This window comes from Sturnira hondurensis, unplaced genomic scaffold (genome assembly GCF_014824575.4).
Source record: "Sturnira hondurensis isolate 20B ecotype Veracruz unplaced genomic scaffold, ASM1482457v3 Scaffold0015793, whole genome shotgun sequence".
Taxonomy (NCBI): Eukaryota; Metazoa; Chordata; class Mammalia; order Chiroptera; family Phyllostomidae; genus Sturnira; species Sturnira hondurensis.
The window spans coordinates 2,863,963-2,888,717 of record NW_028088424.1 but is presented as its reverse complement, the minus strand read 5'-3'; the positions used below and the strand labels follow the sequence as shown (position 1 = coordinate 2,888,717).

The window sequence follows — 24,755 nt, the reverse complement described above, 5'->3', positions numbered from 1 at the left end:
TAAGCCTTCCATGGGGTCACCACCCTCACAGGGGTGAGCCAGCTCACGGGGCATCTATACCACGGCAGCTGAATAAGTCACTGCACCCCCTCATGTGAGTCTAGTTAACTGTTGTACCTACTTGATTAGATTCATTGCATTCATATCGCAGGGAAAATTTGAACACCCTTTTGTCACATGGTAACTGCACCCCACCAACTCCCCCAAGTGGAGTTACAGCCAACACTGCAGATAACTGGATAAAGCATCACGAGCAGTAAAATGAGCAAGCTAAGAGGCCTGGGAAACCTGGCTGGAAGTTTCTCAGACCATCTTTCTCAGGACAGAGGCCATACATTTTTAAGTTAGGCTTAAACAGTAAGCAATGTATCTGTGAGTGTGTCTACAGAACAGTTTACTCATTTACCCAACAATCTTCCGTTGGTGTTCAGAGCACAGTCTGGGTGGACAGACAGAAGAGAACCCCCATTCAAGTCTAAAACCTAGCAGGGGTGCAATAGGAACACCTCAGTCCTGTTCCCCCAGTACAGTGCTTCTGGGAATCCCAGAGGCTGTACGTAACCGATAGTGTGATTTTACCCTCAGGAATTTAATCATCTTCTTCACCACGCCTGCTCTGAGGGCCTCCTCCACGATCTTCAGGGAGGAAGACAGGGTGCGGCTGAGAACACCCGCTGCTCTCTGAGGGAAGCAGAAAGGATGATTGTCTTTTCAGACATGTTCAAGACCTTTAAAAGTTAACCTGGGTGAGGTAAAAACAATCATTAATATTGGGAGTAAAATATGAGGCTTGATTTTAAGAGTACGTAATGGCTAAATAGTAGACAGCAAGCACTGCAGTTTTCAGCACAGCTGTGCGGCAGGCAACCCGAAGGCTGCAAACGTGGCCCTTGGCACCCAGGGGCCCAGCTCACTTCGGCTCTCCCCAGGGCCGACCCGTTCACCTCCGGGGAAGAAGTGCCCCCTTGGGCATGCCGCGGTGCTGACACTGGGGCCCTTATTAGATGGAAGACCTCCTGGTTTGATCCTCTGGGTCTTCTAGCTTTTCCTTTTTCTGTTCTGAATCTTTGTCTTTTTGTTCTATTTTCTGGGAGACTTCTAGTTCCCACTTTTTTTTTTTAACAGCATGCTGTTACTACAGTTTGACTACAATACTACTTTGACTTTTTCTAAGGATATAAATAATATTTATTAATTTTTCCTATTTCCTAAATCATCTGTTTTGTTAGGAGTTGATTTTTCTGTTTATCTTGGCTTTTCTGTTTATGCATTTGGCTTTCCTGCAATGTCTGGTGACCATCAGCTGCCCAGGCTCATTTATGAAAAATGCACTAAAACATGTTTCAGCTTCTGTGTTTGTAGGGAGTCCGTCAGCCATCGGGTGGAGAGGTGGCACTGCCAAATACTAGACAGCAAAACTTTTCTTTCTGGTCTTTCAGTTCCTCTGAAGAAAAGTGCTCACATTTGGCTCCTGAGAGACAGATGCCTGGGTGCTGCATGCAGTCCCCTCATCTCTCACTCCTGCCCTGTTGTACCTGGCATTTTGAAGTTTCGATCTTCTCCGGGGCCCTGCAAGACAAGCCTGCTACACTCCCAGCTGTGTTCCCCTCAATGTGTGCTCTGTGCTAAGGTTCCTACAGTTCTAACCGATTCCCACTCTTGCAGCACATTTCCACCTCCCATAAACTTCTTACCCGTTGGTGTCTTCTTCCCTGTTTACCTCATCAATGTGGGGCCCTACTGACCCCCCCAACACACACTGCCTTTAGTCTCATTTTAACGAGGTCTCCAGAGGGAGAAGACATAAACTTGGGTATTAGCATATGATCAATCTTGTTTCCCTAATCTGCTTCCCACAGGTGCCAGATCGCTGCCCCAGATGACAGTACAGCTCCCTTTCAGGCCCTAGACAGTGCGGAGAGCACCCTAAGGAGGGATCTAATTCCCCTCAGAAGCTGCTGCGCTGTTCGACATGCTGGCCAGCGCCCAGCTGTGCACACGCAGAGTCCTGGGAAAGTCTGGCCAAGAGAGTCCTTGAAGAGTGAGCATATAACTAGTACTAGCCTAGCTTTAGGTTAAGACCATCCAGAAAAGCCCTGACTACCCAAGAACAATGGTGCTTATCACTTTGGAGATCACAGATTTTTTCTGATAAAAGCTATACTGTCCCTCACCCATGAAAACACACATACATTAAGAATTTTCTACACAATCACAGGGGTTTCCAGGGAAACCACATATCCATGCAGCCCGGGTTAAAGACCCTTACCCTACAAGGTCTGAACCGACATCAGGGGAGTGAGACATGCTGGCTCCGAATGGGACATGTTGGATCCACTCAGAACCTTTACTAGATCCCTATGACCATTGAAGGGCTGGTTTCGCAGACCTGCCCTGGAGGTGACCTTAATTGTTTTTCTGGGCTCTAGGGTCCTGACCTAACATGTGGAAATGTTGGGGTGATTCCTGATGTGAGTTTGTAACACAGCCTAGGATGATGGCAAACAGCGTCTTGAACCACATTCATCTTTTCCTGATGCATTGTGCTAACCACTGGCCTTCTCAGTCTTCTTATCCAGATGTCAGAAATAGAAGTTAAACAAGCCGTTCTAGCATATATCTCCAAGGGGGCCAAAACCATCATGCATAAACAACCTCTGGGATCACTGGCTTGAAAGACTGAGTTTGGTTTTGTGGAAAAAGAGAGTCTATGTACAATCACTTGGCCTGTTCCATTTGCACAAGGATGTGCTGAAACAGGACAACTCAGACGGGATACACTGTATTTTCAGACCAGATAGAAAAGGGCCCTGGGCTCCAGGGGGCTTTACAGATAGGGATGGGTGGGGGCAACCATGTCCCATGAAGCTGTAGGCACATTTGATGTTTATATGATTACAGGCGTCATTCTGAGGAGGATGTCCTCCTATACCTCAGAGAGTCGGCAGAATCTCAAAGGTAAGATGATTTCAAAAGGGTATGATGACTTAATATTAAAATGAAACAAAAGGAGAACAAGGGAAACTGCTTCTGGATTTTCCTGGGAGAAACTTACTGTCAGGATTCCTCCATCCTGGCTGTTCAGTAGAGACATGCACCTCCTGCTCACCTCCATGGCCCAAACCTGCAACCGTGGGGACAGGGAGAAGGAGATCTGAGTGCTCAGGTCTCTGGATCTCCTATGGAGTGCCCAGCGAGCCCTCGAATACAACTGGCCGCGCCCCCCGCTCCCCAATGCTCTTATTTGTTGTGGTGTATGTCTCCTCTAACTGCAGGGCAATACCTTGAGGGTGGGACCACATTTTATTTGATGTTGTAAATATAGGACCTAGCACCATGCTTGGCCTGTCCTGCACACTCAGCACTCAGTTTTCTGAATGAATACCTGACCAAGGGACTCATCTGTCCCTCAGTGAAGTAAAGTGTCAGAGTATCCACCCAGTTTTCCCTGTTGGAGTCCATGGGCTTCTACCTGTCTGTGAGAATGAGAACGTTCTATGCCACAGAGTGTGTTTAGGTTGCCCCGGGTTCCAGGTAGGGAGAAAAGGATATTATACCTCAGAGACAAAGGGGGACTGAAGACACAAGTTCATCAGGAGTCCCAGGAGCATATACATGATGTCTCTAAATAGGTCCACATCCTCCTCACACCGGGCCTTTGGAAACAAGACAAGGTAACCCATGACCTTTCTGTCTTGCAGCTTTTAAGTCATCTCCTCCCCTTGGCGATGGTCTCAGCATTACTCAAACTCCCTAACCGTCCACATCATGAACCTAAGTGATGGTGGAAGATTAGAAGCCAGTCCACGACTCAGCGTTAGTAAAGGAAACTCTCAAGGAGTCCCTGTGCCTCTGCCATGTGGTTCTGGTTCAGCCCGGGCCTGTGTTTAAACAGAAGAGTGAGCTGCTCAAACAGGCGGTCAGGCCAACTCCACCAGAAAACCCCCGCGCCCTCTCCAGGGTGAATGAGCGCTGACGAGGAGGGCTTGTTAAGACCAGCTACCCATAAAACCTGTGGTTACAGGAGGCATAAGCCACTGGGTCCAGCACCCTCAAACAGAGTGTTTGGAAAAGCTAGCTATTCAAGAAGCCAACACTCCCACAGCAGGTTAAAAAACAAAAAACAGCTAAAATACCATGAGGCCCAAGCAGGCATCTCCAAATTCTTCAGAGGCACACATCTGTCTTCGGGCGGCAGCCTCAGCACTGAGGTTTCCCATGATGGCAATACACTGGCTGAGAGCTGAAGTGTTGGTTACCTTGGGGTCTCTCTTCTAAAAGTGAATCGAGAGAAAGCACACATGCAGAGAGCAGGCACGTGGTGCCGGCATAAACTCCAGGGGCAACCCTTGTTCACCAGATTGCCTGGGAAGCAGAGAGTGCGAGGTCACACCGGGGCGTCAGTGCAGTTGTGCTGGCACGAGGGTGGAGGCGCACAGGGTAGACCCCAAAGCTGGAACAGAGAGGCCTTGGGCTCAATCCCAGTTACCACCACCCAGCTTGGAGAACATGGGCAGTCCCATCCACTCTCAGAGCTTCCATTTCTAAATCTGAAATACTGGGCTGCGGAGATGCGAAGGGCCCTGAAACCTGGGTGGCTCACGAGGGAGCGGGAGAGCTGCAGCCGCTCTCCTGTGCGCTCCCACCCCCTCGCTGCGCTCTGCCTCATCAGCTCAATTCCCGTACTTGCCCTCCTGACCAGATACCTTTTATTCAGGGGACAGGGGTGCACATGGCATTTAGATGAGACTTAGGGTCAGAGGGGGACTGATGCACACTGACAAACTCTCTCCACCTTCACCTTAGATGCAGAGTCCACTTCCAGCTTTTTCTGCCCCGTAACAAGCCCTGTCCACCTGCCTGCTCTACCTATCCCAACTATGGTTGTTTTAAAAACTAAGAATTGTATAAATTGCAGCCGTGAATAAACAGCAAACATGAAAGACAATACGAGTTCTGGAGTATAAATTGTGTTTCAATGGCTCTGCCTGTGCTTCTGAGAGTGTCTGTCATAGAGGATAAAAATGGGACTTGCTCACCAGAACACCTGTGAGTGCTGGGAGAACATCTGGAAGGCTGGCCTGGAACCAGACTTGGAATCTGTTGAGAAAACATCAGCCAGGACTTATTTCTGCATTGCACAAACTATAAGATAAATACAGTGTTTCAGGCAATGGGGTAAAGATTCGTAAGCTCTGGGCCCCTGTGATTTGCAGCGTGCCTGGGTTTCATTCTGAAACGAAAGAGAATGTCCTTAGGTAGTTAACGTGGCTTTGATTTATCTGAGCCTGAAGAATCACCTTTGATGTTAACTGACAGACCTCAGCCTCAGAAGGCAGCACTCATGCAGAAATTGCTGGAATCCGTAGGCTTCTGCCACACTGACCTGCCACTGCCCCTCCACCCCCCCGCCCTGGGCTCTGAGTGTTCACTGTGTGCTACGCAACAAGAAACACATTGCAAGCTGTTTACTCGTCACAGCCAGGAGGAGGGCCTGGACACACACTCCAGATGCAGCTAGTACATTCCCAGCTGGTGCCAAGGGCTGTCTAGGAGCACAAGCAGCTCTCTCTCTTTATGATCATTTCTAAGCAAGATATCCTAAAGTTGGTGAGGAAATTAAAGACAAACAAACAAACAAACAAACAAGATGCACTGGGGAAAAAAACACTTAAGAATTATGAAAAGGGTAAGACCTTTACTGTGTTCCCTAGCAACTAAGCAAACAAAAAGGGGGGATGGTCACCCATGATGCCACTGGTAACCCAAGGGGAGGCTACGTTTTACTGTGCATTCTCTCTCTCACTCACATTTACTCAGTACACATTTGCTAGGCACTTCCCATTAGGTGCTGATTAAGGGGAAGAAGCTTCTCCAACACACACTAAGCTTGCTTACTGTGAGAGGTACTGTTTAAAGTGAGTTACTGCCTCCACCGCCATTGTGGACTGGGTCCCCCTGCCCCTAGAGGGATGGGAACAGGGGTGGCCGACCACAGGCCCCTGGAAGGCATCAACCCTCTTCAGGATTCAACTCAGTGAATCTTGCGATGCTTCAGTAAAGGTTGAAGAAGAAATGCCAATTTCTGTAAATAAAAATTACCCTTCTTCCAGAGCCAAGTCGGTGAGCAGTCCCATGGCTGAGTTGGCCTTCTTATCGGAGAATTCAAGAAATGACACCAGGGCTCCCAACAATCTGCAAGAAACCCGTAACAACCTCAAAGTGGCTGTCCTCCAACTGACAGCGTTTCCAACAAGGAGACCTTGCAAGAGGCCAGGAAGCAGCCAGGCGAAACAGGCTGAAGGAGTGGCCTCACTGTGCCCTCCAAGGGAGCCCAGCTCCTCGCCCGCCCCAGTGAGACAGGCACTCGCCTACCAGAATGGCTCTACTCCTAATGGGAAGTCCCGGGGGTTGAACAGTTTTAACCAAAGTTCATTGATTATCAGATGACAACTTGGAAGGAATCTCTGGTGCGTCTACCACGTGACTCTGGCTTGGCCAAGTTCAATCACATAAATGAAATCTAAATGGCACGCTTACTCATCTGCTGATGACTGAAGTAAAAGGGCCCCTAATGAGGAGGTGATGAAATAAAAGATTTCACAAGATTTTGACAAGCTGCTGAATATATTAGATGAAATTTAATACAGTTACACTCAAACTCCTCCGCTCAGAGCTGGAAACTGTGTAAGTCACAGCATTGGAAGACTTGCTTTATAACTGGTTTATATGAAAAAGACTAAAGGGTTATTAGGCAATTGCAAATTCATTATCAGCAAGTAGTTGGTGCAGCTGCCAAAAAAAAAAAAGCTAGTGCAATCTCAGGCTGCCCTAGCGGACTGGCCCCAGGATGAAGTCAGAGGTGTCTATCCACCCAGCAGACCCATACTAGCACCTGTAGTGCACTGAGTGCTGTGCTCAGTGCTGGGTCACAGCACTAAGCACCTGGTCTCCTATAGCAACGTGTGTCTGAGGTGATATGTTAGAAATGGACTCATGTAAAGTGGGCACGGAGCCTACCTGGTGGAAGGTGTGGGAGAACAGAGACGGAAATGGCTTAAAGGAGCAGACGGCATTTCGGCTGCACTGCCATTCCAGAGTGTACTGTTGAATCAACGCCACTTACTGAGCACTAGGTGCCAGGCAATGTGGTAGGTTCTCAGGTTACTGTGATGAAAAAAGACAATATCCCTGCTCCAAGGAGCTTGCCAGCCAGTGTCAGGCACACAGAGACAGGAGTAGAGCATTCCAGGCACGGCGCACAGCAGTCACAAAGTGACGAGGTGTGGAAGAGCAGGTGTACCTGGGGACTGCTAGCAGTTCCCGACAGCTAGTGCTTAGGGTGTGAGGAGAGGATAGGGAACAGTGAGGCCAGAGAGCTGGACAGAGCCAGCTGGGTCATGGCGGGCCTGCTATGGCCTGCTGGAAAGTTTGTACTTTACCCTGAAGTTTACACTTTACCGTGTCCCCAGTGTGGTTAGTAGAAAACTTACTTGGCAATGGTGTGTGTGTGTCGGGGGTGGGGGGGGAGGCAGGTTCTTGAGCCCATTTCAGTTTCTGAGAGNAGGATAGGGAACAGTGAGGCCAGAGAGCTGGACAGAGCCAGCTGGGTCATGGTGGGCCTGCTATGGGCTGCTGGAAAGTTTGTACTTTACCCTGAAGTTTACACTTTACCGTGTCCCCAGTGTGGTTAGTAGAAAACTTACTTGGCAATGGTGTGTGTGTGTCGGGGGTGGGGGGGGAGGCAGGTTCTTGAGCCCATTTCAGTTTCTGAGAGGAAGGAGGCTGTATTTAAAGGAAGTCCCCAGATGATTCCTAGGAATTACATTTCTCAGTAGTTGGAGAACGAGTCTTATAGGCAGTAGTAGTTTCGCATTTTAAGTGGGAAAATCACAGAACGGATATTCACGTTAGATCCGTTTGGTGGTACAGCAGAGGCTGGACTGGAGCAGGAGTACCAGAGGCAGGACATTCCCTGGGAGAAGACGGGGGTTGTCAAGACCAAAGGTTAAGAGACTGGACCGAGGTGGAGGCAGAAGAAGAGGTACGGTGGGGAAAGGTGCTCACAAGGACCTAGGAGGAACGCTGGGAAATGCTGGAAAGGAGCCAGGAAGAAAGGAGCGCAGGAGACGCTGAGGAGCTGGGACTGACAACACACCATCACCTCACAGATGCAGAGGGAGACACACAGGGGAGCTCTCAGGGTTCTGGCAACTGGCTGGATGGAAATGTCACCTGTCGGGGCACAAAATTCAAGCAGAGGGTCTGGTCTTAAATACCACTTTGGAATTATTAAGTCTATGGTACTTATGGTGTTGAGATGGAGATGTCCAGTGGCAGAGCGTGTTTCCTTCTAGCACTTTTGAGAGAGAGATGCTTATAGGCGATAATTAAGGCCATGGATGAGAGGAGGGCCAAGGGCAAGGTCCTGGGGTCCCCGACGTGGCAGGGTGACAACACGAAGGGGCTCAAGAAGGAAACCAAGAAGGAAACACCAAGTCAGGGGTAGGAGAAGGACAAGAAAGAATGACATCAAGAGGATCGATTGCATGCCATCAGGCAGTAACGGGAAAAGAAGGCAGAAAAGAGCCCATCAGATGGGACTCTTATGTTCAAGAGTGTGGGCTCCGGTCACCTCCATCTGTGCTACTGGGTTACTTAGCAGCTTTTTCTAGGAGGGTTCTGGGAGTCAAATCACCTGAGGGAAACCAGGGTGCCTTTCCTGGAAAAGACCAGGTTACCCCCAGCATAGGAAAGTGGGAGAGTTGATGCATTCTGTAGGCCTTCAATAGACACAACCAAGGCCTCAGTATAGAGAGGCAGAATTGTTTCAGACCCCAGTGGGGCAATCCAGGCAGTTGGTATTCAGTGAAAGGAGATCATTTTCCATCAACAAAACCCTTCCGGGTGGGAGGAACTGCCTTGGGAGGTGAGAACTGCATCCTTTCCGTAGCTGGGGAAAGACCCCGCCCCCCGTCCATTAGCTACTAGAGTGCCCACCCCAATCAAATTGAGAGAAATACAATGAGAATGCTGGAATCTTCCTTGGAGGCATCATGCAAGTATGTGCTGGGAGGCCCGAGAGGGGGCATGGGTGCTGGGTGGGGCTGGGATGGGTTGCTCATAAGGTCCCAGGTAACTTCAAGTTTCTGTGAATCCCCATTCTGCTCGGGTGTGTATTCCAGTGTTCCTGCTGCCGTAAATCACTCACTTTGCAGTTCGTTCAGATTTTCCCTTCACTGATTTAACTCTGTTGGCCTCATTCTCGAAGGTGAACGCTGATCAATCTGAATAGCACAGAAGAGGAGCCGGAGGTCTAAGGTCACCCTGGCTTTTGTCCTGGGAGACATAAACGACCAGCCTTCCTCTTCCTGTGACAAAATGCACATACTGCCTCAATGAAAGAGAACAGGGTGTTCCGTCCTACCCCATCTCATCTCCTCGTCTGTTAGCATACTTTCTGCTTTGCTGACAAGCTGCTGTCGTGGAAGAGGGACCACACATCAGAAAATGATCTAGTGAAACCAATAAATGCACTTTCATGTCAGTTTAGGACCCTGAACAATAGACCTTGAAGATAAATGAGTATAAAAGTTACTGAATCCACACCATGTGTCAGGCACAACACTAGCTGCTTTTTAATTTTTACAGTGGTGTGATAGCACCACAGTAAAGCAGATAGCACATCTGCTGGCCAACCCCACAGAAACCCTAGAGATGCCAGAACAATTTTCCCAATCAGAGGTGGCATGTGACACAATTCTGACCAAAAGGAAGCAAAAGCAGTGGTTTCTCTTGATAAAAGGGACAGATGTGGCTGGTGTTCATCTGTCCTAAAGAGAAGGTGGTGCTCGGAGTTGCAGCAGCCTGTGTGGCCACGAGGGAAGGGTCAAAAGAAGGACAGAAACCGTGATTCTGACATCTTCATGCCACTCAACCAGCTGGGGCCATCTTTAGTCTCCTCTGCTACATGAGGAGAACAAGGCCAGCTTCTCCGGGCCGAGCCTTCTGCAGACTGCAACAGGAAGATGTTTAACTGGCATGCATGCATCTCTCCTCTAGGCTTCCTCATAAGCCTATTAGACAGAGACAAGCAGAGGATCTGGGTTCAAGACTGCTTGCATCTAAAAACCTAGCTTTTTCTACATAGTGATACTGGCCCTTGCTCAGTCCTGTCGATGTACACTTGGTCCTTCAACACATTGTACAGGGAAAGCATTTTCGGATGAATGTGCTGTGTGTGTGCCTCTCTGTGAGGTCATGGGACCTGTGTGTATCCTTGTCCTGCTTAAAACCGTCTCATTTCATTTTAGAGAACACATTCCATCTCTTTCTGGTTTAACTGGGAACAGACATTAATGAGAATAGCAGCCATTAAGAAAATAAGCTAAGTTTTTTTTTGTTTTTACTGTCTAAATAGAGTAGGTAGGACTTCACAGAATGATCATAAATGCCACTCTCCAAGACCCTGGAAAAATTTAAATTGAAACTCAAGCAATTCAAAGATAGCTTAGGGGGGAAAAGCTTCCAATAACTATAGCTACATTCACTCAGACACCAAAACCAATAAAAAACACCTGATGAAGGTACTGAGGAAATGACTGCAGTCATTTGGACGTGAAATGTGCTTTTGAGGATTTAACTCTGAGAGTGATCCACCTGCCTGTGCAGGCCGAGCTTCAGGGGGTTGCCCCCACCTTTTGTGGCTGTGACTGGGCCACGAGCTGGGGGCTTAATGAGCACCCTGTCCTTAGCACACAGCAGGACTCCCCACCTATGTGGGACAGGTGCTGGAGGTCCCAATGACAGGAGTTCAGGTCTGGCCATTTGTCTTTCTGGGAACAGAGTGCGGCAGCCGGCCTTTAGGGCCTGGAGACAGCTGGTGAGATACCCTGTTAGCAGCTGCAGTCTCTCCTGCCCCTGTGGGAAATGGAGCAATAGCACTTATCTTATCTACAGAGATTAAGTGAGATAGTAATGAAAAGAATCGGAGGCCAAATTCTGTTTTTAGATTAGTAAGAAGCACTTACAATGCAAGCTATAATTATTGCTACTGTTTCTATTAGGTTGAATAAATGACATGAAATTGCCAATATGCACTTTTGATACAAAAAAATGAAAATTTCACATGTTCAAACCAGTAATCTTTAGGCTGAAGAGCACTGGGCAGAATCACTCTGGCTCAGTGATGTTTTAAAAAATAAAGTCTGCTTCTGGTAGAGGCACATGCTATCCCTATCACCTTAAGCCTTGAGAAGACCTACACGTAAGAGTGTTTGAGATGTGAGTTATCTGTGTGTGTTCTACAGCACTCCAGAAAGGGTTTAAGGACACGCAAGTCAGGCAGTATTACCTCAAACAGGTGTGAAGAAGAAAAGTAAGGGCAGGCAGAGTTGAGCGTGGAGTGAGGTGAAAAGGATAGAATTAAATGCCCTGTTTGAAAGCTGGTTCCCACTCTGGTTTTGGCAGTGCTGGCGCTTACACCGTCGTCTGCAGGACCTGTGAGATGGAAGTGCGCTCAGGAAAAGTGAAACTGCCCACAGTGCTAGGTTCAGACAGGAGTCTTCCCACAGGTCCTTGTGGGGGAGTGTACCTTTCAAAGGCACACTCTGTCTGTTATTGATCCTTGACTGAGTCTGATGCCACCTCTTGTGCCAGAGATATGAGAAGGGAGACAGGCCAGTCTCAATTTGGCAGGTGACGCTCTGAGATGCTGCAGGGAAGATCCCGCCAGCAGAGCCTTACCCGGTCAGGTCCAGGTGGCTGACGATCAGGCTCCGGCCGCTCTCCATCTGGGCAAGCTGCAGTAGCAGGGCCAGGCTCTGCTCCTGGATGCTTGGGACCCCCGAGGCCAAGAGGGAGGGCAGCAGCCTGCCTGAGTCAGGGCGTGTCACAAGCAAGCGCTGGTTTTCCTCTGTGAAACACAGGAGTCAATCACCTTGTGCACATCATGACAGCATTAAACCAACCCAATTCTTCTCTACTCATTTGAGAGGTGGGGCAGTGAGGTGTAAAGACACGAACTCTCTAGAACCAAACTTCTAGGTCTGCATGACAAGGCAGACGACCTTAGCCTATCTACTAACTCCTGCGTGCTTCAGTTTCCTTCCTTATCAGTGAAATGGGGAAGATGACCTACCTAACAGAACAGTCATGAGGACTAAACGAGTGACTACAGGGTGTGCTTACAGCAGGGGCTGGCACACATACATTCGCTATTATTATTCTTGTCAAAGGCTCCTTGGTATATGCATCTGGAAATGCGAGGAAACAAAAAGGAATCAGCTGAACTGTGGAATATCTTTAGACTATCGGCTTTCCTATAATGGCCAGAGCGGCCATTGAATTCTTTCTGGAAAAGAAAGAACATTAGAGTGTCCCCCGAGAACGTTCATCAGTAAAGCATGCCCCTCCCAGACTGCAAGCTGGTTCCGGGGGAGTGGCACTGGACTTACCCCCGGAACCAGGGTCCAGGTGTGTGAACTGTTTGAGGGCAGGCAGGGGTACAGCTGGGATGTGAACTGTTTGAGGGTACAGCTGGGGTGTGAGGCTAAGCTACGAAACAGAGCAGGGTCTATGAATTTTTTTCTTATACTGGAAAACAACTGAAATAACAGAAGAAGAGTAAATCTGAAAATAAAAGTCCCTGTCTCTTGTGCCTCCTCCAGGTAAGCTCATCCTGAGAGGAGCTATTGCTCGCCCCTTGAATGAACAATGTTGAAAAGGTGAGAGTCACTGGATGGAAGGGGAGGTGCTGGATGAAAGATGATGAAGGACGACCCAGAGAACATTCATGTGGGACCCATGGACACGGACAGCAATATGGGGATTGACGGAGGGACAGGAGAGGGTGGGGCTGGGCAAAGGGAGAAAAAGCGGGGACAACTGTAATGCCACAAACATAAAAAATACACTGCTGAAAAAATATGATACATCCTACCCTGTGCCTGGCTTCTCTCTCTCACTCAACAACATATCATGGATATATTTCCAGGTTCTTACTTTTAAGCAGCCCCTTGTCCTTTTTAAAAACTGCTTTGTACTTACTGAATTAGACATACCAAGATGTCACTGATCTGAGATGGAGCATTTACATCACAGGCTGTGTCTGACGATATATTTTCAGATATTAAAGAAAAATGTGGCCCCAAGGTTCACAGAAAGCAAAGTAGGATGCTGGCTGAAGAAGTCGGGCTGTACAGAAGGACAGTATGTCCTGTTCACATCATCACCACCCGAGCATTACGGCGTCCTATAGACTACCAGGGCACTTGGTAATGACATTAGTCTGAGCGTAACTCCCTTCAGGGAAGAAGCCTCTGATTCTCTAGTTTTCTAGAACTCAAGATGATTCCTCCACTCTACTAAACCAAGAAAAATAATTTATTATCTCATATTTAGCATTGTCTAGTTTACAAACTACATCCACAAACTCTACTACTGGCTCCTCACAGGAGCCCTGGGAAAAGGACACATAAGCATCATTATTCTCATTTTCAGTGTTTTGTGTCCAATGTCAGATATTTCCCCATAAAAATAGTTTTAAAAAAAGGAAAATAGTGTAATTTTTTATTTACACTGAGGTCACAAAAGTGATCAGATTCTGTAAAAACTTAGTAAGCCCCAGCACTGGCCAGTATGGTTCAGTTGGTTGGAGTGTTGTCCTGTGACCCAAAAGGTTGCAGGTTCAATTCCCAGTCAGGGCACATGCCTGGGTTGAGGGTTTGGTCCCGGTCAGGGTGCATACGAGAGGCAACTGATCAGTGTTTCTTGCAGTCATGTTTCCTTTCCTCTCTATCTCTTTCCATTCCCCTCTCTGTATGGGCCAAATGGGCACGTCCTCAGGTGAAGATAGAAGCAACAACAAAAACTTAGTAAACCTCAAACGATGCTAATATGTAGAAAGCTAAAAGTTAACAAGGTAAATAAAATCCCTATAACATTTTACTGTTCCAATATTACATACTAATCCACCATGCCTGCCCATGGAGGTCCCATGTTAATGGGCATTAACGATGGTGACCTGTGATGATCCAGGCTTACCGTTCCCACTGCACACTGCTTGCCAGAGCCTGAGAACGGACACACACATGGTCTCTTCCACAGTATCTTTTCCTGCTGTGGAAAAGCACCTAGAGTGGAGAAGAGAGAACAATATTAGAACTGGAAATCAGCCTTGATCTTCTTTTCATTTGGTTTTATTTTACAACAGAGGCCTATAATGCAGGGTTGAGAAAGTAATTTTGTAACTCAGAACTGCAGGTCATCAGGACCAAAGGACCACTAAGCATAGAACTGAGGGTTATGGGACAAGACTGGCAGGCTGAGGAAGTCTGGGCTGCATGCTGCGTGGGTGGTGAGCCAGGGGCTGTGGGCACTGGTCACACCAGGACCACCGAGTGGTGGGCTAGCACCCCCTTTAGGGTTCATGGGCCCCTGCATGCATGCAAACATGTGCTGGCAGCTCAAGCCCAGAGCAGTGTCCTGAGCCTCAGGAACTACAGCAGAATAACTGAAATACGAAATAAAATAATTTCAGCAAACAACTTCCTATCATATGCGTCTTTCTTAAGATGAGTTTTAAATGGGATCAGTCAAGATCCAGCTGATCTCACATCTGGAAATGATCAGCAAATTCCAAAAGAGGAAAAGAACAAATAGCAATCTTGCAACTGGTGGGACACCAGCAAAAATGGCCATTTCTCTGACTTTGAAGGGCCTGGAGAAACCCCGAGAAACTTCGCTGACCTTTTCTCACTGCAGTTGTTAACTACCTGAGGCTCCAAGTTCAAGGGGTGTTCACACAGCACCCCTGCACTCTTCAAGGAGCCACCAATGTTGACTGAAGGTGGTATCATCCAATGGAGTCTCTGCCTGTGCGATTGGTGTCTGATTTCATGACAAATGGCTGTCTTTCCCTTGCTTTGATGCTGGCCATCTCTACAAACATCCCTACCTTCTTATGACTTCATTCCCACTGATGATACTGAATCCATTATGTGTTCTGAATAAAGTTCGTTGTGTGCCTGAAACAAATTCAGAGGGACCCATGTCAGACTCCAGAACTGTCCGGCTGATGGCCAGCTGTAACTGAGCTAGCTGATAAGAAGGAGCCCGGTATGAAATGTCAATTCACCAATTACAGTTTGGGCAGAGACAAAAGCCTGTACATTCTGAAACCCACAGCTGTCACCTGCTTCGGGAGCCCCAGAGGGAGGAACACCCTGTTCAGAGAGAGAGCTGCGACTGGTGGCCCTGTGGGTTACCTGACAACTCATCATTCTGAAATCTCCAGGAGCTGCTCAACAACCTCCGGGAAGGACCAGCATAGCTATCTGTTCTTAAACACTTATTTTGAGGCTGCTTCCATGCTTTAGAGAGAAGCCTGTAATTCCCAAGGAACTCCAGGAGGGAATACGTGAGCACCCCCAATATACCACAGCAGGAAGTCAGAGACTCCATCTATTTGTACCAACAACACCCTGTCACTGAGTCACGAAATAGTTTAAGCCCTCGTATCAATATTTACAAGAACTGGCAACAGAGAGCAGTATGACTCTCATTAGCAGGAGGAGTTGGTGTTTGCTCTGAAACTGTTTACACCTTCTAAGCAACCATTAAATGTAACTGGGGAGAACCTTACCGTTGTTCATCCTACAAAAATCCCACCTTCCACTTCCGTATGGTTAGGGATTTATAGGGGAAGTGCAGGTGTTTGGGTATATATGGGGTGTATGCAGGGCATGCAAAGGGTGTGTGGCTATGTTCAGGATATGTGGAGCAGGTTGAGGGGTGCATATGTGCAGTATATGATACAGTGTGATACGTGTTATTTGTACATTCTTGGTGTGTGAATGTGGTATATGTGATATAAGCAGTTACGATGTGAGTGCATATTCTCTGTGTATGTGATATAAGTATACATGGAATGAGTGCATGCTATGTATATGTTCTGTTACATTGCACACACGTGGTGTTTATGGCACACATGCTGAGTGCACGCATTCCCTGAGGGGAGGATGTAGCTGGGGTGGGGGCGTTTGTCTTATGCACCCCCTTTACCACCTACATTATAGTATGTTTTCCATCAGTGTCTGTGGAAGGAAGGGAGTCTTTGTCACGAGGGCAGACCTCTACACCCTGCCCCTTACACCGGTAACAGGCTCACACACGTCTCTGGCTTACAGTCCTTCATCATTTCAGTCAAGATTTCAATGCCCCCCGCATAGAACAAGGGGTTCTGATCGGGCTTGGAAAGAGTCTCCAAGAGATTCTTAGTCATCATGGCTGTGTTTTTTCCTGAGTCCAGCAATTCCTGGGCTTCCTTCTCTTGAAGGTCTGCTTTCTCCCGAAGATCTACTTGATTCAGGTAACCTAGCAAAACATGGAGGGAAACAAAAAAACAGACCCTAACATCAACATTACCACACAAGGGGTAACCTTTTTGAAGATGGAACGTTGAGAGGCATAATGCATTAAAACAATTCAAACTCATCTTCAGCAAGGAAAATTTTAGAAATAGTGTAGTCTGTACTCAGAACCTTAAAACTTGGGGGTGCAAGAATAACATTATTCCCTGTCTAGAAGGCTCTAAAAAAGGATGGCGTAGAAAGAAGAAAGGCAAAACTGTGAGTTAGCGAGCAGAGGAAAGAGTGGCAGGGCAGCCTGTAAGAGGGCTGGTGAGCAGGTGTGGCTGTGGCCGTGCAGCCAGGTGCAGAGAAGGGGCGGGAGGCAGCCAGAGGCCAGAGCACAAAGGGGAAATTGGAATTCAAGTGAAGGATATTGAACATTCTCACCTTGCACCTGTGTCTGCAGCTGGGGGTTTATTTCTAAGATCTTCTGAAAACACTCTCTAGACTAGGAGAAAAAAAAACAACAAGACCTTGACAAGTGATTAGGGGGCAAAGGTGATGATAGGAAAGACACTGAGTATCACAGGGCTTGGCTTCTTCAGTATTTGCTCCCTGCCTCCTGCTGTTCCTGGCATAGGAGGTAGGCATGGGAACACAGCATGTGCTTGACAGTTTGTTTAGGCTTCCCTGGTTCAGTGAGGCAACAGGTTATTATTTCAAGATTTATTTTTAAAAATAGTGTTGTCATATAGCCTGTGGTAGAAAATATCCAGTCCTAAATCCTTGGGGGTCATGTCTGGCTGGGATAGGAATAATCATAAGGTAAATACAAAATGTAGATATGATATTTGCACTGAGGCTACCTGTCAGATGTGCCCATAGGGAGTAAAGAAATAAAGTTTGAGACACTGTTGACAGAGGCTTGGGAGCAGGAAATGAGGAGTGTCCCCTTAAAGGCACAGGGCTGCAAAGAGAGCTGGTCATGAGTCAGCTAGAAAACTTGACAGTGAGGGGCTCCCACTGGGGAAACTGTTAGACAGTAAGTTTCTGGGAAAAGAAAGAGTTTAGTTCATGGCACATGATGCTGGGTTTAGGACTGGCCTCAGGGGTGTCTAGAACTGTTCAGAGTGTAATATAACCAGGCACCAAGAAAAAGCCAGGAAAAAAACACAGTTCTGAGCTATCACATTAGGGTGGTCTAGAAGGTTAGGATTAAGAAATAAATTGAAGAAAAACATTGCATTAATCAGAGAACAGCACCTCAGGACAGAAGATGCATTATCAAACACAGTAACTGCTAGAGACTAAATGTTTGTGTCCCCTCAAAATTCCTATGTTGAAACCTAAACCCCAAGGTGCTGTATTAGAAGGTGGGGCCTTGGGGAGGTGATTAGGTCATGAGGATGGAGCTCTCATGAATGAGAACAATGCCTCTATGAAAGAGACCCCAGAGAGCTGGCTCGCTCTTCTGGGTGTTTATGAACCGGAAAGCAGGTCCTTACCAGACGCCCAATCTGCAGTGTCTTCATCTTGGACTTCTCACACTCCAGAACTGTGAGAAATAAATGTCTGTAGTTTAAGCCCCTTGGTTTATTGTATAGCAGACCAAAAGGACTAAGACAGTGACCTTATATCAAACTTCTTTTTAACTCTAGATCTAATCTACCAGCAATTCCTATTGGCTTCACTGTTGGTATATATCCAGAATCCCATCACTTCTCATCACCTCCATCATCACCACACTGGTCCAAACTATCATCTCCTCACTCAGATAATTTGTTGCAATAGCCTTATAACTAGTTCTCTGTTCTTTCACCGCCATGTCAAAATACATTCTCAATATAGCAGAGTACGCCATTAAAACATGAGGCGGATAATTTCACTCTAATGGCTCTCAGCTGACTCAAAGTAAAATCCAAGGTCCTCCCAAAGCCGGCAAGGTCCTTGGGGTTCAGTCCCCAACACACCCCATCACCTGCCTGACTTCATCTCTTATCATTCTCCTCCTTGCTTGCTCCACTCTAGCCATCTCTTCATCTGGACCACTCCACCATTACATACCCACATATCGTTTTTACCTCACTACCTCCTTTGCTTTAAAAAGGTCCTCCCTGAGCACTCTATACCTTCACTGCTTCCTGATTTAGTTTTCCCAATAACACTATCACTACCCAACATACAACACATCAGTTTAATTCGCTCTCTCTCCCCTAGCCACCCCTACCCAAGAATATGAGTTCAATTAAGTCAAATTTTTGTTTTGTTCATTACTGTATTCCTGTTGCCTAGAGCAGTGCCCGGAACATAGAAAGCACACAATACATATATGCTGAGTGAAATAATTGAATGAATAAATGAGTGAGTAGAATTTGGTAGAGAGGGAAAGATTGGCTTTTTTTACTTCTTTATTATTGATCTTATTACAATAAAACTGCATTACTTTTAGAATTAAAATCCAACAAAGAAAAGCATTAAAAATGTACAATAGGAGGCAACATTTAAAAAATTTGTTTAAATTTCTTGATTGTTGAGAGAGGAAGGGGGAGAGAGAGAACACCTATTTGTTGTTCCACTTATATATGAATTCACTGGTTGATTCTTGTATGATGAGTCCTGATTAGGGACTGAACTTGCAACCTTGGCATATCAGGATGACGCCCTAACCAACTGAGCTACCCAGCCAGGGCAAAGGTAATTTCTTTTTAAAAATATAATATCATGTAAATTAAAAGACATTCCATGCTCATGGATTGAAAGACTTAATATTGTTAAGATGGTAATACTCCACAAATTGATCTACAGATTCAATGTAATCTCCATCAAAATTCCATCTGGGTTCTTTGTGGAAATTGACAAGCTGATCCTGAAATTTGTATGGTAACCAAGAAACCCAGAATAACTAAAACAATCTTGAAAAGACAGAGCAAATTTAGAACACTGTTTCCCAATTCAACATTGACTGCAAAGCTCTAGGAATCAAGACAATGTGGTATGGGCGTAAGAACAGACATACAGATTAATGGAACAAAATTGTGGGTTCAGAAATAAACACATGCATTTATGATCAGCTGATCTCTGACAAGGGTGCCAAAATCCCTCAGTGGGAAACAGAATAGTCTTTTGAAGAAAAGGTGACGGATGACTGGATATCCACATATAAAAGTGTGGGGCTGGATCCCTTTCATATACCATATACAAAAATTAACTCTAAGTGGACCAGAGATCTAAATTTAAGAGCTAAAACCATAAAACTTTTAGAAGAAAAGAGAAGTAAATCTTAGATTGGCAATGACACCAAAAGCATAAGCATCCAAAGAAAAACACAGGTAAATTTAGACTTCATCAAAATTAAAAATTTTTTCCTACTACAAATGACATCATCAAGAAAGTGAAAAGACAACACAGAATAGTAGAAATATTTGCAAGTCACTTATGCAATAAGGGACTTACATCCATAATACAAATATGACAAAGGATCTGAAGAGACAGTTCTCCAAAGAACATATGCTAATGGCCAATAAGTACACAAAAAATGCTGAACATCATTAGCAGTTAGGGAAATGCAAATCAAAACAATAACAAGACACCACTTCACACGCACTAGGACGGCTATAATCAAAGTGACAGATAATAACAAGTATTGTTATTTCTCCAGGATGTGGAGCAGTTGGAACCACACACTGCTGGCAGGGATATAAAAATGGTGCGGTCACCTTAGAAAACCCTGGGCAGTTCCTCGAAAGGCTAAACATAGAGTCACCATGTGACTCAGCAGATCTACTCCCAGGGACTGTAAATGCCCACATAAAACCTGGCACGTGGCTGTTCGTAATAGCCCAAAGTGGAAACGACCCAAGTGCTCATCAACTGATGGATAAATGCGTGGTCTCTCCACACAGCTCAGCAATACAAGGAATGGGGTGCTGTGCCACAACGTGGATGACCCTTGTAAGCGTGACGCGATGTGAAAGAGGCCAGCCACAAAAAAACATACTGTATACGTCTACTTAGATGAATAGGCGAATGCACAGAGACAAGAGCACACAGTGGTTGTCTAGGGCTGAGGCTGGGGTGGAGAAATGAGGAGTGACTGCCGAGAGGTATAGGGCCTTTGTGGGGAGTGACAAAAATGTTCTAAAATCGATTGTAGTGATGGTTTCACAACTCTGTGCATACACTAAAAACTGGTGAATTGTATACTTTGCACAGAAAAACTGTTTGGTATGTGAATTGTATTTCAATAAAGCTGCTGTTAACAATATATAATATCTTGGTGTGAATATATACCTGCATGATTACTTTTGGATGATGAGATTACAAGTAAATTTTGTTTTCATCTTTTTGCTTTGTCTTTTCTTTTAAGAAATGCTTCCCCCAGGGCTCCATGAACACTGGTAGAAGATACTGCAGAGTGGTTCCTACAGTAGCTGGGATGTACTAGACGACGCTTAACATCCTTCCCAACTCTAAGACCCAAAGATTTACCCTGGAAAATACTACAAGGTGAGTTATCTAATCAACTTGGGGGAGGGAAAACCTGAAGCATGGCTCTGTGATTGATCGAACATTCTACTTACATTCCTTCATGAACTTACCACACTGTAGTTCTTTAGAGCCAGGTGGGCTTTTCCCATGTGGAAATAGGCTTTTGTGTACTTTTCATCACACTGCATAAAAGAGAATCACTAATTAGACATTTCAGATGATTTGGAGTCACCAGCACTTCCCTAACTGCCTAATTAATAGAGTGAAGGATGAGCTTTGTTCTCAGGACAGCTCCTAGACTTGACAACTGAAACTTTTCCATGCACCTGTGACCAGACTAATTGTCTGCAAGGAGCCTGAATACACAAGAAGGCTCTCCATCAAGCTGATTAACGGTACTTATCCGTTTTCCTTTCCATTTAATGATAGTCAGGAAGCCAGAAACCCTTAGTTTAGAAGACCTCTTGACCTTGGTGGGACATAAGAATTACCCGAGACGCTTATAAAACTTCTGAGAGCCAGGCTGAACCCCATACCACTTAAACTGTACTTTGGGGTAGGGCCCAGGCATCAATATTTTTTGAACTCTTCAGGTGATTTAAATATGCAGCCAAGTTTGAGAACCACTGCTTATTAGAAGACAGTACAATTTATTCTGGGTAAATACTGTTACATCTCAGTAGGCCTGGAAAGTCCCTCCCCTGAAATAAACTACAACATATATACTGGAAGCTTGCACTCTCAATCATTTAAGGTCAGGAGGGGCGCCTTCAAAGGGTAGGACTGACTGAAACCTAGGGCCAAGGCCAGACCACGTGCACAGGGACTCTGCCCCTGCCTGCTCCTAACTGTTATAACTCCAGAGGGAACAACTAGCCCAGAAATACAAACTATCATTTAAAACATCCAATTAAGTAATTGAATCGCTTTTAGGTGCAAGGCACTGCACCGAGTCAGATGCCCTTCAGAAGTTTCGATTTAAAGAGGTTAAGCATGAAGCTCAGGAGTCTAAAAAGCCCTGGGCGAACCCCCGGCGTGCCTCTCAGCAGAAGTGGGATGCTGGCCAGGCCACCTGACTCTCCCGATGCTCCTATTCTTCAAAGGAATAATTATCTTCAGTGGAAAGTGAAGCTAATTATAGTGTCTCTCTCCCTCTCAGGCTGTTGTGAGGAAGAAACACTTGTAAAACATTAGTTCAGTGTCGGTAATATGCTATCAATGGCTGTTGCTGCAGTTACAATAGCAATCCATTTCAGAACCAAAAACGATGTAAAGAAAAGCTAAATAACAACAGAAGAAGTAGCAATAATTGTTATTGGAGAGTCCTTTATAGATGCATGCATTTTCATAAATATCATTTCCTGAGTTGCTCCCAAGTGAATGGCAGTATAATAGTAATGATGGTGTGTTAGTGCTTAGTCCTTCCCATGGGGTTTAGATACATTACTTCAGATAAACCTCATGACAACTCTGCAAAGTACAGTTATTATCCCCATTTTACAGATGAGGAAACTAAAGATTGGAGAAGTTCAGGGTCACATAGATGCTAAATGGAAGACCTAGGATTTAAAATCTGGCCACATGATTCCAGGCTCCAAAGGCTTAAAAATTACACAAAAACTCCTTCAGAAAAGTGCTATAGCAGTTCAGCATAAGGAAGTGTTAGGCTATATTTTCTGAAGAACTATAGCCTAACAAAGAGCATGCAAAGAGGAGGGATCAGAGCTGGATCTTGAATGACATGGAGGTGAAGGGAGAAGGATAAAGGAAGAATGGGGTGAGCAAGGTCCAGAGGTCAAAGGGACAAGGGGCTTCAGTGGACAGTCCAAAACAAGGAGCAAGGGTGAGGCAGAGGGAAGATCAGGTTGGAAGGGTGAGCTAGGCAGTGTGCCCACGTGGAGGCCTTGAATACCAGACTGGAGGGGGAAAGGTAGTGAGGTAAGGGAGGAGACAAAAAATCACTTCAAATGAGGGGCTAAGAGGCGATGTCCTAGTGACAGTGGGGGTGCAAGTGCAGATGCCGGAGCTGTGTCAGAGAAAGAATTGAGCAGCATCAACTGGCAACCAATGGTCAGGGGGGAGGAGGATGTCCAGTCAAGTTTCGAGTTCAGATGCCTGGAAGACATCATGTGCCATTAGCAGAAAGAGGTAGGTCAGGTCAGGTTGGGTGGGAGGATGAAGAGTTTGTTTCAGATGATGCCCAGACACACAGATGAAAACCTGCAGCCCTGCGAGATGAGGTCTGAGAGCCATTTGCAGAGATGAGGGTTGAACCTATGAGAGGAAACGAGAGTTTTGAGGGAGAAACTGCAGAGTGAAGAAAGGCAGGGAGCCAAGGACTGAACCCTGGAGACTTCACAGAATGGGGAATAGAGGAAGCGAGAAAGGCATGGTCAAGGAAGAGAGAACTGTGGTACTGAGGCTCATGAGAGCCCATGTTTGCAGAACCAGGTCACAGTGGGGAAAAGCAGCCTGGCCCCTGGCCCCTGGGCCCCCAAGCCTGGTCCTGCCTTCTGTGGGTCTGTGTGATGGGGTATCATTGTGACTACCTCCCTCAGGCACTGAGGCAGAGGACTGCTAATGGATTTTTTCCCTTTTCTTCTCTGATTACGTGTCGACCTGCACCAGGATTATGTCAGGTGAATCCCATTCCCCCTTAAAAGGAATTCTGCCTTCAGAAGACGTGTTTCGCTGTGCAGGAAGCATTGTGCTTGGAAAGTGACTGACCCCAATCGAAACCAGCTCTGCTGCCTTATCTTCCCCGACAAGGAACATCAGTCTTGAAATACCACCACATGGGCGTGTCTCTGCCAATTCCCAAGTGTCAAAAATCTTAAATTGGTTCTGAAAGTACTAATACTATTAATAATGGAGGGCCATTGACACTATTGATACATTACTTTTAAACACAGTGAAACTTTTTAATTCACAGCTCTGANTGACCTGCACCAGGATTATGTCAGGTGAATCCCATTACCCCTTAAAAGGAATTCTGCCTTCAGACGACGTGTTTCGCTGTGCAGGAAGCCTTGTGCTTGGAAAGTGACTGACCCCAATTGAAACCAGCTCTGCTGCCTTATCTTCCCCGACAAGGAACATCAGTCTTGAAATACCACCACATGGGCGTGTCTCTGCCAATTCCCAAGTGTCAAAAATCTTAAATTGGTTCTGAAAGTACTAATACTATTAATAATGGAGGGCCATTGACACTATTGATACATTACTTTTAAACACAGTGAAACTTTTTAATTCACAGCTCTGATGTAGAGCCAACCAGTATCAGCTTTTAGAACTCCTTATACATTTTTTCCATTCTTCCAAGCGTTTACCCAAATATCTTCAACTGGGAGCCTCGCTGGGCATTTAACAAGGTTGGCTGCTGAGTGTCAGTGTTTTTTAATGTCAGCTCTGTTGGGCCTGCTTTGCCTGGGTTTCACTATTAATTACATTGTGTTTCCATTAACACTTGGGAACAGACCAGTGTGCCATTCTGAATCAGCATGATGGTGTGATTTCCTCTTTGGTCCTTTTCAGATTGGAAAAGATACCCCTGGAAGTCCCAAGAGGTGATTTCATTTCTTCCTCAGAAGGAAATGAGACCACCAGCCAGGGATCGTGGGGTTTAAGGTCTCAGTGAAGAGGCTGTTTTAGTAGATGGTTCAGAGCACCAGCTGACTGTTAGACCAACATTAGCCATGTGATCCTACACAGGTTACTTAATTAACCTCCGAGGCTAGGTTTCCATGTTAGAAAAATAAAGATAACAGTGGTATTGAACATAATAGAACAGAATGATGTGAGGCTCAAATGAGACAGCTCATAGCCAGCAAGCAGCAAATGGTGGTCTCTGCTGTTATTGCTGTGGCCATTGAGGAAAACGTCATTGTCCCTCTCTTCTCTTACAGAATGCTGATAGAA

The 24,755-nt window shown here is 46.1% G+C and overlaps 1 protein-coding gene across 5 annotated transcripts in view; it reads right to left on the bottom strand.

The window, feature by feature from the left end:
* TTC12 (tetratricopeptide repeat domain 12) overlaps positions 1–24,755 on the bottom strand; it is a 46,664-nt gene that overhangs the window by 3,149 nt on the left and 18,760 nt on the right. For 4 of the 5 annotated variants that reach the window (XM_037065629.1, XM_037065631.1, XM_037065627.1 and 1 more), the window contains 12 exons: positions 20,948–21,019; positions 16,797–16,857; positions 16,186–16,374; positions 14,957–15,026; positions 14,044–14,132; positions 11,746–11,914; positions 6,103–6,195; positions 5,040–5,100; positions 4,137–4,274; positions 3,558–3,656; positions 3,056–3,124; positions 580–681 (listed from right to left, as the gene is read on the bottom strand). In XM_037065629.1, the coding sequence (XP_036921524.1) occupies positions 580–681; positions 3,056–3,124; positions 3,558–3,656; positions 4,137–4,274; positions 5,040–5,100; positions 6,103–6,195; positions 11,746–11,914; positions 14,044–14,132; positions 14,957–15,026; positions 16,186–16,374; positions 16,797–16,857; positions 20,948–21,019 (1,212 nt within the window). The remainder of the gene's footprint in view (positions 1–579; positions 682–3,055; positions 3,125–3,557; positions 3,657–4,136; positions 4,275–5,039; positions 5,101–6,102; positions 6,196–11,745; positions 11,915–14,043; positions 14,133–14,956; positions 15,027–16,185; positions 16,375–16,796; positions 16,858–20,947; positions 21,020–24,755) is intronic. The other variant, XM_037065628.1, reaches the window with a different exon arrangement.